The sequence below is a fragment of the Mchenga conophoros genome, linkage group LG13 (genome assembly GCF_057382185.1).
Source record: "Mchenga conophoros isolate Kocher_MC1m ecotype Shallow Benthic linkage group LG13, M_conophoros_male_GT1.1, whole genome shotgun sequence".
Taxonomy (NCBI): Eukaryota; Metazoa; Chordata; class Actinopteri; order Cichliformes; family Cichlidae; genus Mchenga; species Mchenga conophoros.
This window is the reverse complement of record NC_140538.1, coordinates 19,781,171-19,793,962: the sequence shown is the minus strand read 5'-3', so window position 1 is coordinate 19,793,962 and position 12,792 is coordinate 19,781,171. Positions and strand designations below refer to the sequence as shown.

Below are 12,792 nucleotides of genomic sequence, written 5' to 3'. Positions count from 1 at the left end.
ATGTATGCAGATACAAAGAATGCTGCCAAATCAATACAGACACAGCATAGTACGGGGATATGGTTTTCATTTATAAGAGATGGTTTGCAATTTGCACATCAGTGCTGCACAAATTTATTAGACCACCTTTCATAAAAAAACAAGGAAAAAGAAACTATTTCAGCTGAATTCACTGGACTGAATCACATATTTATGCCCAAACATTGGCCTTCTCCGAGAAGTCAAAAATTAATAAATCATAACAGTGAACCAAGAAAACAAATTTTTCTGATCAGAAATGTAAGTAAATAACTGTAATTTGGCATTTTAATAAAAAAAAAATGAGGTAATGTACAGTTTTTTACTGTTTTTCATCATTAAAATTAGCAAAAAAAAAAGGTCATTTAGAACCTCTGGACAGATCTTCCTCTGACACAAGCAGATCATTTTTTCACTGTTCTCTTTCTTTCTCCGCACAAAATGATCACTTGAGAACATACTTTAATCTGTGTTTCACTATCACACACTTAAACCACACTCATGAGCTAAAACATGACGAATATCCTGCATACTTAACCTGCGATAGCACAACATCATTAAAGTTGTGCACTGGAGCAGATCACTGTTTCACTTGCACGTCTCCGCCAACACTGGGGTGCTTGTCTATAGTTTGCCCCCCACGCCCCCAAACTATTTTATCCAGGTACCCACCGCTGTGACTAGGTGTTGCTCTCAAACCTTGCCATTTTGAATATTCTCTGCCCCATTTGTCTGACAATAACCATTACCATAAGCATTTCACCAGCATCAAACACAGTGACTCAAAGCCTGTTCATTTGAATCTCAGATCTTGAAATGCACTGTTTTTCTGAGATAATTTCACTTGTGATTGTTCATAATGTTTTGGCTCATCAGTACACTGTGGGGAAAAAAAGAAGAAAAAACAGAAAACAGAAAATGTTTTGGTAATTTTCTTCCAGCACATTACCCGTTTTTTAACAGCAAATTTCTGTAAATGGCAAAAAAAACAACGTGTGGTTTAAAAACATAAGTAAAAAAAATAATATGGAAAATTCCTTCATTTTAAAACAGCACATTTTACTGTATCTTTGCAGATTATTTTTACTGTGTATAAAGTTCAACATTTGTGGAATTACAATGGAAATGCTCAAATAATATAATATAGTAAGCCAACCTCATAATTGAGATCAAATACTTCAGCTACAGCAAACAGTGTGTTTGTAAAAGTGTCTTAATCTTGATAAAATTGTGCAGCAGCATGTGTGGAATACATGAATTCAGCTTGGTAAAACTGCAGCTTCTACACCACCTTTCTACTTTTATCTTATGTACTGTTGCAGACTGACCCATCAGATAATGAATTACCCGTGTGGGGTTTTTTTGCAACGTTTTCTGCAAAATCGACAGCAATTTTTTTGTTTGTTTGTTTGTTTTGTTATACAGCCTGTGAAAAAAAAGAAATTTGGCCTTGAGACATTGCTTCAGTGACCTTACCAACATTTCTATTTTTAATCTTCTCTAAAAACACCATGAGACCTTGAAACAGCGTTGAGTTCAGTTAGCAGGTGAAAGAAGTTCATCTGTATCTGTCCTTTCTTTGGTATGTAAACAAATGAACCTTACACAGGGTTCTCGTCAAAGTCTTGAAGTTTTGCTCTAAGGTTACTATTTACTCAGCAAAAGAATATGATTAAGATAATCAGCAAAGACATTATCATTTAGATTCATCTAGAATTTATCCTCTGCTGTTTAATGAGACAGTTTGATTAGCATCTCTTAACCTTGGGGTATGAAGTGGTTTTTAATTGGCTGACCTTGTCAGCTACCTTGAGTGTAGAGCTAGGGATTTCTGCAAAACTGAATATACGAGAATATTATCTAAAAAATAGTTGTTCCCTTTTTATTAGAATAATGATTTTTCTTAAATAAAATGGACACATTTCAACCCGGTATTTTCAAACTATTATCTCAGCAGGTTAACTATCTCCTCTGCAGGTAAATGGAGAGCCCAAAACACATTAAACTGTATTTTGTCCTTGTGGATGCCACAATTTTGAGCTTATCTGTCTGTTATTGTGACCTTTAAATAGTGCTGTGGCTGCAGTGCTGCCCATACAGAAATCCCATTTTTGTCTGCCCAGAGATGTCAATGTCCTAAAGAAAGGCCTATCACGGGGAAAGGTGTTTTCCTTAGATAAGTACTGAATACAGTCAAGGGAGTACAGGGTGTGAATTAAAATTAAGCACTTATATGATACAATCACAATTCCAACTCGGGATCCTACCGAGTTAGTGTTTATGTGATGACTGTGTGATGTGATGTCTGCTCGTGAGACTTAAAAAATTGTAAGATTGTGCCTTCCCATATTAACAACAGTCCATTTCTGGTAGTACATAATGCCTTCGTTTTTAGAAATGTGACAGAATCAAGTGAAATATCTGGATATGGCAAAAAAAAAAATCCACAGTATGCTGTTGATTGACACTATTATCTCAAAATGAAATGCACTATTGGAATCTCATGCAAATTGTAATGGATAGATATCTGCAAGAAGGCACAGCCTGTATAAAAGATAGATGCAGCCTTCAATATTAGCTTTAAAGCCAGCAGGGGAAATTCAGGGGGCTTCAAAAAGAAGCCAGTTTCTATCGATGTCTGTGAAAAAATGGCCCTCATCCTCGCTTGACTTGAGACCTCGGTAAACAATTTTCTAATAATACTCAGTCACCAGTCGCTTGAAATTATTTAGGATGACATTAATTTGTAAAGTATAGCCACATTTAAAGTAAAGTAGGTATTAAAAATAGGTGTGCTTTGGGCTGTGTGTGCCATTCCTCAGATCCATCCCTTGCAATATCACTTCTGGCTCCAAATCGAACAATAAAAATTAATAAATGTTTGGAAAACAACTCTGTTGCCTTTTCAATCAATGGTCTAATCAATAGAATAGAACAAATCATATCAATGAGCTCACAGAGAACTTCACACTGTTTCCCCCCTTCATCACTACAGAGCATTTTAGTATCTGTCAGCTCATTTTTGCTTTCAAAGCCCAGTTTTACTTTGCTGATTCACGCTCTCATCTTTCCTGTTTATTTCACCAGGCGGATATTTTAGTGACAAAACACAGATAAACCCATTCTTTGCTAGATGCCTGTTAGCACTCATCAGATAAAGTTAGAATGCAGCTGGTGAGCACAGCCAGGCAATTAGCAGCTAAAGAGCCTAAGTTATTCGATACCAAACTAAAGCAAAACTGACAGTGAATACTGCTTTTGGTTTCATTTGATAGACACAAGCATGGCTGCAAGTTGTCGCTAATGCTAATTAAAGTCTGCTGGATGCAACCAAATAGTGTTTTTAGTCCAAGAAGCTATTACTGATTAATTATCCCATTAGTTAGTTGTTGGCCTGGATTCACTAACTGCCATAATACGTTGCATTAATGTCATTAACACAAACCTTGTATGAAGATTTGTGTTAATGTGCAGTGAAACACAGTGAAAGTGTTCACCATGCGCTCTCGTTTTGTTTCATCTTGAGTGTGGTTTGTAAAGCTCTCAGTACGCTGAATAAGTAAAATGTCTGTGATGAACTGAAACATTCAAGTGTGACAAATATGCAAACAAAACTAAAGAAGAGGGAAATGCAACCCCATTTATTTCCAAATAAGTTGTGACACTGTGTAAAATGTGAATAAAAACAGAATGCAGTGGTTTGCAAATTATTTCAGTTTAACTGATGATACTACAAAACTACAGTTTTAGTAACAGATCATTTATAAGGTAATTTTTATTTCAGCTGCAAAAGACCAGAAAAGCTTTGTAATGTTAAATAGTTAACATTTAATTAGTAGTAAAAACTTGTCTTTCTCTTGTTTTCACTTCAATACACTGTGAATTTTAAATGAACTGGATGTTATTCTCATTTTAAGAAACCTCCACACTTTATTCTAAACTAAGCTTCAGAGAACAACTTGTATTTCTTATTTAAAAGCCATGGAGCTGTTATAGACTTGCGAGAAGGGAGCTGGGTTTGTGTGAACTTGTTAGTCTTTGTTCTTTCCCTCTTCCTTAGGTTTTTTGCATATTTGTCACACTTAAATGTTTCAGTTCATCACAGATATGTTATTATTAAACAAAATTAACCCGAGTAAATTTAAAATAAAGCCTTTAAATTAGCTTATCTTTTACTAAGGGAAAAACCTATCCAAATCTTTGTGACCCTATGTGAATAAGTAATTTCCCTCATTAAAATAATAACTCATTTTACCAACAAGAACTGTAACCAAGCTTTTACAGTGACTTAAGTCTCATATTGCTGTGGAGGTGTTTTGGACCACTTTTCTTTGGAGTATTGTCATAATTCAGTCATAATTCAATTTTTAGCCATTCAGAATAGACTTGCTGGTATGTTTTGTATCATTGTGCAGGGCACAAACTGATAGCTGGAAGTTGTCCTTCAGGATTTTGAGGTAGAGAGCAGAATTCATGGTTCCATCAATAACAGCAAGTCGTCCAGCCCCACACCATCATGCTACCACCACCATGTTTGACTGTCGTCAGTGCACTCTTGGATTAATTTTGGTAGGCCGGCAACTCCTGGGAAGCTTTACCACTGTTCCAGTTGTTTTCCATTTGTGGATAATGGCTCTCACTGTGGTTCTCTGGAGTCCTCAAAGCTTTAGAAATGACTTTGTAACCCTTTCCACACAGTTAGATGTCAATGACTTTGTTTCTCAGCTGTCTTTTAGATCGCAGCATGTTGTTTATTTCACATTCCAGAATTTATATATATGAATGGAAAATATTGCATTTCTATTGTGATGAACTATTCCAAGTATTTCACTGTAAATATTTAGAAAATCCAGCTTGAAGTATGACTTGTATCACATGTCTCATGTCACCTAAAGACGGTCTGTATCTATGTTTTTTCTTTTTTTATTCATTTTTTAGACAAAAGTTGTAGATACACGACAGAAATGACTGATTAGCATTAACATTTACAGACAACCTCTGTTCAACACGTCTGGCTTTTGACTGTGTTGCCCTTCTGAAAAGCTCACCAGGTGTCCTCCCCTTGCCACACTGCTCCCCAAACAACCACTCATCTGCTTCCTTTAATGTCCGTGGGGCTGATAGGACACACTCATCTGACACGCTCGCAGCCCAGTCATCCCAAGCTGTCATTAAAGCATAAACCTCTACCTAAAGCTTTAATCCTCCTATCAGAGAGGACCTGGACTTCCCCAGTACCACAGCTCACTAACCTGGCAGTGAGTGCCCTCAGGACATCTGCTGATCTTGACTGGCCCCAGTGCACTGCATAAAAGGGCAACAAATTTTCCAACCTGAAAGCTAAAAAGTTGTTTTGTTATTAGATATGCAATGCCACAGTGGTTCGACAAGGTGCAAAATGTCAGTATTCTTCCCTTGGAACTGACCTTATACTGAAGAATGGAAACAAGCTGCTTTAGCACTTAAAAATATATAAAATTAATAAATAAATATGAGGGGAAACATCAGGAGGGCGCTGAGTGCCTCCTTTGATGTTTGCCTTTTATTTAGCTTTTCTCATATAATCACATTTATTACTTTAAATTTAGGAGCATAAAAATGAACTTGTAATGTATTTTCAAAGTGTCATTATTTTTTGAATGTATGGAAAAAAGACCTTTGGTCTGCACTCACAAATGGGTCTGTTTTAAGTGTACAAAGATCTCAGCATTGTAGGAAACATAGGACGTCATAAAAAAAACATAAAAGGCAAAAGCCAGCAGGAGTGATTTCACCAAATCAGTCCAGCCCCTTATAGACAACAGTGGCAGTATTGTTATGAATAATGTACATATGTGGTATTCCCCATATAATCAGACCTTCTAATTCATTCATTCACTCATTCATTCATTTAAATGTGATGCTTTAAAATTACAAAACCTTTTCTACAGGATTTGGTAGTTGTCAAGCTGGAGACATTAAGTTGTGCAGCTCACCAGGATTAAACTAATACAGTGCATATAATTCCCCGTTGCTTCCAAGTTTTCCATGTTTGGGATCACTCTTGGTTCACACATTTTCATCCTTTGATTTACAAGTCTGAATCCAATGTCAGGTCTCAGTCACTGATGAAGGCAGCTTTCACATTTGGTGTGAATGCAAACACAACAACCAAAAAGTGTGAACAGAAAATAACCCCTTTTTTTAAATGAAAACTCACAGGCATTTCTTGTTGTGTCAACATTTTTTAAATCATTTAACACAGAAACATCTGTGTTTACTGACATCTTTAAAATAAAAGTTGGAGTTTAGGAACATACGGTACAGAAGCTGAAGCTGGGATGATCTTGTTTGTAAAACTGGGAAAGGAAGAACTGATGTGTATTACATATATTACTGTGGGGATTACCTGTGCCTGCAGGGTGTCCTAGCTTTGAGAGCGCAGCTTAAGACTTACCCACCAATGTAGCATCGCACCCGTGTAGCATTGATGGACAGCCTAAAAAACCACGGGGACCTCTAGTGAGGTGCCTTATTAACTGTAGCACCTTGTGGAGCCACACAGAACTTTGTTGTTTGCTCACACACCTCTGTTGGATTAATTCTTGATGGAGTTCTCCTTTAGAAAAATGTATGCAAATAGGCAAAACACAAGACGGCTGAGACGTACATTCATCAGTTTGACAGCGCATTTGCAACACAATGAAACATGCTGCAAATACTGAGATGCCATTACAAAAGGCAAACCAGTTAAAAAACAATGCTACACACGTGTCTTCAGACTGTTTGTTTGCAGATGCAGGCCACTGAAGGAAGCACAACCACGAAACAGACACACTGAGGTGCTTTTGAAAAGTGCTTTATTCAGCTACATTTGTAAGCTGTGTCCAACTCAATCTTCACCTTTTTCGTTATACCCTGTGAACTTGTAAGGTTACACAGCGCAGAGCTTCGTATTTTAGAATCAGTATGGAGACCAAAACATTAAAATTTGGTTTTCAGAAGAAAAGAAAAAGAAGACCCAGAGTGTGCAATACAGCATACAGTACAAACAAGGGTTTCATTCCAGCCATTTTATCATCGAGTATTTGTTCAATGTTTGAAATGTCTTTGCGCTTAATTGTTGCATGCACAACACCCTTCCTTCTAATATCTGCACACTTATCAGTGTTAAGACTATAGGGGGTATATAGAATCATTTCAAACCTCATTTAACACTGAACCATACCCCTTTCCGAAGCTCAAATTGCTCACCATGGAGCAGCAGAATGGCTCCAGACATTCATTAGCTTAATGAAAACAGGCCACTCTTCTCCTACCACCCAGCGAGCGGCTTCCCGATGTAGCCACAACGACCATCTGCTCTCCAGCTCCCTGCCAGCTATAGGATAGTCCCGTCAAAGCAGCTGAAGAAAGGCATCCACAAAGGCGCCTTAATCATTCAGATCAGAGGACAGGCAAGGACAGCAGATTTTTTTTTCTTCATATACACATCCCCTGGCGCCTCAAAATCCTGGTTGTGGCATTCACTTGTGGTGTTAATGATGTTCATTAAAATAAGTCAGCCCGGCACAAGATAGATGGAAAATTAGTGTCTGTTTCATAAATTGACGGGACACTTTAGGTTGAATAAGCTGAGCGAGCAGTTATTGGAGTTGCGTTGCAGCAGCCGCACACAGCTGGCAGTAAGGTTATGAGCTCTTCTCACGGTAGGAGAACCTGCTTTGTGAAAAGGTTAATGTCATTTTAGGGCTGGACAGAGTGTGTTGCAGTAGGCGGCTGACCACCTGTTCAACTCCGGAGGTGGTCTACTTTTAATCTCACCTAACAGGAAACATTTGAAAGTCGAAGCTGGGTTTTTTAACAATTAAAAATTGTGTGTTAAGTAGTGTTAATAGTCATCCCCACCCATGTTTTCAAAAACTGCCAGACTCACTGCAGTCGCGTTATGAGTTTTACCTTTTAATAACTGGTAATCTCAGCAGTGTTGTGGCTACCCAGAGTTACTTTTCTCAGTATGAACACTAGCTGGTGCACAGTAAGAGGGAAATGATAGCCCCAAGGCTTTAATCTAATAGTTTGTCATCAGGATAGTATTACTTAATTTCCCACTGGGAAGAAAGTCATTATTTCTGACTTTATCTCAGCACTGACCTCTGGAACAGTCTCAGGAATATTATTGGTTTGAGTCCATGTTCCCATTCGTTTCCTTTCTCTTAGCATGACTTCGATGACCCTAAACGCCACTAAGACGCATGACTATCGAGGGCATGGAGCAAGCACAGGACAGACACATATGCTGGAATGAAGATGAGAGTTGCATTTACCTTTAATGTGCTACACACAGAGCACCATTATATTGATTTATTACAGGCTACATTTCAGCTTTTTCTCACATGATAAATGATCAGTGGAATGTGAGGTTATATCGATAATAGATAACTAATGGCCAGCGGTGATCTTTCATGGTTAACCTTTTCTCTGAAAAGATCAAATCCCTTTTACATGCAGCACGTAAAAAGAGAGGATGCTTAGAAAACAGTTATATGGAAATATAAATCAGCTTTTTAACTATTAATTCTCTTCTTAGGTATGCAGGACACTCTGATAAGGTCTCTCATTGCCATTATTCTCCTCTTGCATAGTTTAATTTTGTAGGGAAGCTGCTGGGACCACGGGGAAATTCTATGAAACGATTACAAGAGGAGACAGGAGTGAAGATGTCCATCCTTGGCAAAGGGTCCATGAGAGATAAAGACAAGGTAAGGCGTCTATCGATTGGTGCTGAGATATAGCTGTTTGGCTGATCAAAGAGAAATATTTACAAAGACAAAGCTCTTGAAATCCTACCAAAAGCACAGTGGAATATTTTAACCAACACCATCTGAGCAGTAACTGAGATGAATAACACCCAGAATAAAATTAATAGCTTTCACTTGACAAACATATGTAGGCGAAAAATGGGAATGTTTTTCTGTGTTGTTTAATAGCATATTCTGTAATCGTCAATTATGAAGGCAAAGTAATGAATCTCTTTGCCAAAGTCATTTATTCTGCTGACATGTGGTCCCCTGGAGCCAAACTTATCCGAGCGTGTACACAGACAGCCTGCTGGATCTGGTATTCACGCTCATAACAGGTCGCACTGTGCTGCTCTAGAGTTACATTGCTATTATTACTGTAGCCTCTGATTCAGACATTCAGACATGACAAAAGACTTTCAGCCTTATCGCCTCTTTGGTGAAACTAGAGCTGCATTTCAATACATCGAGTACATATTGAGGGCAAAACAGTGCAAAGGCTGTTGGAGCAACTTTACAGAGGCTTTAACTGATTTCATTTTTTACACTTTTTCCCCTCTTTTTTTACAAGACATTTGTTATTCGAATTTACAGCTTTCTTCAGGTTTATTGAACTCGTGTAGCTTATAGCATGCTGCATAAAGTTTGGCTGTCCAACACTGCTGTTTCCTTTCACTGTCAGCATTCCCATAGCTTTGTTTGCAGCTCGCAGTTATGTGCAAAAACAAGTTCTTAAGTGTCTTTGGAGAGCACTTCCTCAGGAACATATAGCAGACAGGCATAGTTAGAGAACAACCTGTGAACATGGAGGAGCACTTAGCAGCAGGGGTTTTCAGCACATACATCACTGTTTAGTTTGGATCACCCACAAAGCAGGACAAGAACACACTACAACGGACAGTCAGGACTGCAGAAAAAAATCACCAGTGTCACCTTGCCCTCCATTCAGGGCTTATAAAAAAAAATCCAGAATCAGGAAATGAGCACACCCTGAACACGGCCACCTCCAACTCTTCCCCTCTGATTGGTGCTGCAGAGCACTGAGCACCAAAACAACCAGACGTCTGTACAGTTTCTTTCCACAGGCTGTCACTCTGATCAACACTTAAATCGCTCACATGGTGTCTGTACTAAACAGCCACCATACCTGCTACAAAAGCACGCTGTATATACTGTATGTTGTATATTCTATATACTACATACATACTGTCAAGTCCTCAAAGAAGAACACGTATTGTTATTGTCTGTTTGTCTATTGTGTTAAGTCCATTGAGTGCAGCAAAGAAACAGGAGATCAATTTCTTTTGTGTGTACACAATAAAAGTGATTTGGATTCTGTTGATATTTAACAGAAAGATAAAAACATGAACTTCCAATAAATGCCACTGGAACAGTAAATGTAATTATGTTTAATTAATTACATATGATTATGTAATTATGTTATCATCAATAACGTAATCGCAGGACCAGAGAGACTTAAACCCCTCAAACAAATCTGTTCTAATGTTCATCTGTGTAAATTATATACAGTCCATTTAATAACTGTTCTGATTAAGGTTATGAATACGTGTATTAGGCAGCCTTTAGATCATATACTTGCATCTACATACACACAGACTGATGCTTAAAATAATTTAAGCATGTCCAGCTGAAGTTATGCTGTGACCCTTAGATTTTCAGTATAGGAGTTTTAGGATGATCTTGATATGTACTTAGCCATGTATGCCCAAACTAAAGAAGCTTCTGTTTTTAGACATGAACAAGTTGGATTTTTTTTTTCACACTTTCTTTTAAGATAACACGCAGCAGAAAATAGCCTGTTTCACACAGAGTCCTACCATTTTAAAAAAACTCAGTAGTGTGATTTAGACAAGCTGTCAGGATAGAGCGTGCACACGTGATGGTCACCTGCTGGAGATGAATGCACCAGACAGTTAGCTGCTCTATTCGCACATCAGCACAGTCTAACATCACACAGTGTTTTTATTAGAGAGCTGAGAGGCTAACGTCCAGTCTGGCTGCATTAGACGTTATGATTCTCACATGCACCTCGAGTCAGGTAATGTCTAGATATGTTCAGCTCTGCAGTACATGTCTGGAAACAGCATTATTAATACAAGACACATGCAGTTATTAATATTTATTTTACCAAGATCAATATTAATGCTATACATGCAAACACATTTTTTTTTAAAAATGGACCAAATAGATTGAGATTATCTGCAGAATAGATGAAATCAGTCATTTTCTGTGTGATAATACCAAATATCAGTTACAGAAAATTTATATAACTGAATAACTGAGACTAAGTAATAAGTGTTTAAACTTTGTATTGTAAATAGAAATTAATACAATAAAAGTGACCTTTTATGGACCTAATGGTGAGATGGAAAGTCTTCCTTTTGAAGGCACTGAGATGAGGATATTTTTTTTGCACCATCTAATTCTTGGATGTACCTTGGCTGGTGCAGGAGTTCATTTACAATTTTGGCTTACTGCCACTAAGTCCATTGAGTTTGCTCATGTGCTACATTAACTTGTCTTTGGTGTGCTAAATTAAGTAAAGAGGCACTAAAATGTTAATAACAGTCAAACTGTCAGCAAAATAACAGTTCATTTACCTGCATGCTTTGCTGAGATTGTTATACTGAGCAAGCGGCAATTTTAATGTTCACTATGTCCCCTGCTATGTCGCTGACATGGAAATTCATCTTGAGGAAGACACGTGTTGTTTTTCTAGTCCTTGTCCTTATAAAGTCCCCGGCTGTATTCACCCAGCACACAGGACAATAATAGACTCTTAACAGTTGACTCTTACCAACAATGGCTACATAATGATCTGATTTTGCTTGGTGTTATCTGAGGGGTATTGATTTTGTGTACGGTCTAGGCAAGTCTGAGGCATTCTGTGATGAGACTGGCTCCCAGAGGTCCTGAGTGAAAGGCTGGCAGCCTTTCAAGGCATCTGGCCACAAGGCAGTGTCGAGCAGACGCCGCCAAAGCCCTATTACATTCAAAAGCACATTGCCTACACACATTTCTGCCACCTTATCCAGTTCCACATTTAGAAGCATCAGCCCAGCAGTAGGGTAAGGAGGGTAGGCTGGGAACATTTTCACAAGAGCACCTCACAAGCTAATATTAAACCATATGCTCAATATTACACTTCGTGTACAAGTAAGAGTTTATGTGGTGCTTAATCATAGAGTTGAAAAGTCCTTATTTCACCTCTCTGGTTCCAGACTATTTCCTGGTAGTCAAGGTTAACACCGCAGGCAGGACAGAATATTGTTTATATACACAACATATAATCCTTACAGCAGTGAACCACACAATAGCTTCAATTAAGCAGGCAGTCACGCTATCTAGCGTTTCAGGGACAAATTACTGTACTAGCTTGCAGACAGATTGGTCTGCCCACATGCATGTTTTGATCAGATACACAATAACCTAGGCTCGCTGACAGAGAAAGTGAAAAATGATGACATCTTGGGAGAAATTTTTAATTAAAGCCGGCTTCTCCCAGAGGGAAGGCATCGGCCCTGTGATGCAAGGACAAAAGTTTGAAGCCCCAGATTGGCTGATAAAGTAAAGTGCATGAGTGGCACTCTCACTTCTCTTAACAGCCACCATCAAGGTGTCCTTGAGAAAAGCACTCAATACCCAACTGTTGCAGCGAAGGATGAATGAAAACAGGTTTAAAAAAAAATCCTTAGTCAGTCTTTATTCTGACATGACTGAATATTCTGTACATTGTTCAGAATGCAGCCGCTGCGTTTGTAACTAGTACAAGTAGAAAAAAGGCCTCACATCACTTCTGATTATTTGTTAAATGTGGAATTGATTTAACGCTCCTTTTAAAACACAGTTACCACTTGCCCCGAGCTATACTGCAGATCTTTTAAGCCGTTAATGTCAGTGTGAAGCCTAAGGCAGGTCTCTGCAGGGCCCGGGTGAAGAATTAAAGGTGCTCCTGTGAACAGAGTCTGGAGGA

At 38.3% G+C, this 12,792-nt stretch overlaps 1 protein-coding gene across 3 annotated transcripts in view; it reads left to right on the top strand.

Annotated features, from left to right (window-relative positions):
- khdrbs2 (KH domain containing, RNA binding, signal transduction associated 2) overlaps positions 1 to 12,792 on the top strand; it is a 78,358-nt gene that overhangs the window by 16,388 nt on the left and 49,178 nt on the right. For all 3 annotated transcript variants that reach the window (XR_014894848.1, XR_014894847.1, XM_085297087.1), the window contains exon 3: positions 8,643 to 8,759. Coding sequence is in view for 1 of the 3 variants with exons in the window: in XM_085297087.1 (XP_085153213.1) it covers positions 8,643 to 8,759 (117 nt within the window). In the remaining 2 variants the exon portion in view is untranslated. The remainder of the gene's footprint in view (positions 1 to 8,642; positions 8,760 to 12,792) is intronic.